The 1,971-nt window shown below is 60.8% G+C and overlaps 1 protein-coding gene across 1 annotated transcript; it reads right to left on the bottom strand.

Moving 5' to 3' along the window:
* LOC124649980 (anthocyanidin 5,3-O-glucosyltransferase-like) lies at positions 1-1,493 on the bottom strand. The gene has a single exon (XM_047189549.1). The coding sequence runs from the start codon at positions 1,491-1,493 to the stop codon at positions 57-59; it is 1,437 nt and encodes a 478-aa protein (XP_047045505.1). The 3' UTR covers positions 1-56.
* Positions 1,494-1,971: the final 478 nt, after the last annotated feature.

Genomic DNA, 1,971 nt, shown 5'->3' with positions numbered 1-1,971 from the left:
ATGGTTTCCATGTAACACGATTTTCAGAAAATTATAACGCAGATCTTAAAAAAACACTAAAAATCCTTCAGAAACTCCGCGAAAGCGGCCTGCGACGCTCCGCCATCGCTCAGCGCCTGCCACGCCTTCTCCTTTGCCGCCATGGCCTGCTCCCGGAGCGCCCGCCCGCCCTCGGTCTCCATCACCCACCTCACCTTAGCCTCCACCTCCGCCGCGGCCACCACGTCCCCGTCGTACCCAGCCATCTCCACGCCGGCGCCCATCTCCTCCACGACGAACACCTTGTTCTGCCTCTGCTCCGCGTACAGCGGCCAGCACACCATCGGCAGCCCGGACACGATCGCCTCCAGCATCGAGTTCCACCCGCAGTGCGTCACAAAGGCGCCCGTCGCGCGGTGGCGCAGCACGTCGGCTTGCGGCGCCCACGACTTGGCCACGAGCCCTCTGCCGCCGGTCCTTTCCAGGAACCCCTCCGGCAGCAGCGCGGCGAGGTCCGGCTCGGCGGGCGCGCCAGCGAGCATGTCAGGGCCACCGGTGTCGCCGCGCGGGGTCTGCACCACCCACAGGAACCTCTGCCCGGATTTCTCCAGCCCGACGGCGATCTCCTGCAGCTGACGCTTGGGGAAGGTGCCCATGCTCCCGAAGCAGAGAAACACGACGCTCTTCTCTGGTTGGACGTCCAGCCACGCCAGGCACTCGTGCTGCTTTTTCTCCCCTTCTCCGGCTCCGGAGCAGGACGAAACCATCGGCCCGACGCAGTACACAGGCGGCGTGGCGCGGCCGGGGACGCACGAGCCGTCCCGGAGCGCGCGCAGCGCCCTGGTCTCCAGCCACTCGAACGTGTTGACGAGGATGCCACGGGACGACTCCGGGATCCGTTCGAACGCGTGGAGGAAGCTTCTGTACACCTCGTTGTTTCGGTCGAGGGCGAGCTTTGGGAGCTCGGAGGGCTTGAAGGGGCGGTTCCCCGGGAAGCAGAGCGGCTCGTCGCCGATCTCGCCGAAGCTGGTTGCGCCGATCTGGGCCTGCATGTGCGGGAGGTGCAGGTTGACGGCGAGGCTGCTGGCGCTGCTGGTGTAGAATACGTAGGCCGGAAGGCCGAGCTCGGCGGCGACGTCGACGGCGTCCACGCAGAAGCAGAACATGTCGAGGACGAGCGCGCGCACGGAGGGGCGCACCGATCGGAGGTAGTCGCGGAACGGCGCGTTCATGCGGCGCAGCAGGACGAAAGGGTTGGGCGCCTCGGCGGCGTCCGGCGCGGTGCCGTCGGCGTCGACGTCCGGCGGCGTCGGGAGCACGTGAAAGTGGACGGATGGGTTAGCCGCCGCGGCGCGCGCGACCGCGGCCGATGTGTCCGTCTCCTTGCCGGCCGGCGGCCCGTTGACGACGACGGTGACCGCGAAACCGCGGCGAAGGAAGAGCTTGGCGAGCTCCACCATGGGCACCAGGTGCCCCACGCCCAGCCCTGGGTTCAGAACCACGGTGTCTCCCATGGCCGGACGCGTTGAACGGCGGTGCGAGTATCCGCAGGAGCGACGCAACCAATCTCGTAATATATTGGCTCGATGATATACGGACTACTGTATTTGCGTTGGGATTCTAACAGTATTAATTTCGTTCAGGTCTGGCGAGGCTAGGGCTATCTCCGCATCTTTTTTTAAATCTTGTGGATTGCGTATTTTTGATCGAGATATTGGTATCTTTGTTTTATTTATTTATTTTATTTGGGTGCTATCAATGGTGGTAAGGCTGCTCATGTGGGTACTAACTTAGACTAGTCACATGCATAGTATCATATAGAAGTATCATGCGTATGAACTACTACATGTTACTATCTCCACAATGCATAATATCATATACTAGTATCATAGTCTCCATATATTAATTATTTTGTATAATCTCAATGCAAATATGTGTACTCCCTCCGTCCCAGTTCGCAAGGCAAAGTTTTCAAATATCTTGGCCCAAGGT

This window comes from Lolium rigidum, chromosome 4 (genome assembly GCF_022539505.1).
Source record: "Lolium rigidum isolate FL_2022 chromosome 4, APGP_CSIRO_Lrig_0.1, whole genome shotgun sequence".
NCBI classification, from domain to species: domain Eukaryota; kingdom Viridiplantae; phylum Streptophyta; class Magnoliopsida; order Poales; family Poaceae; genus Lolium; species Lolium rigidum.
This window is presented reverse-complemented; position numbering and strand designations above follow the sequence as displayed.

What these genes read in the sequence shown, in the direction of transcription:
- LOC124649980 (XM_047189549.1), bottom strand. Translation starts at nt 1,493, where the DNA reads ATGGGAGACACCGTGGTTCTGAACCCAGGGCTGGGCGTGGGGCACCTG.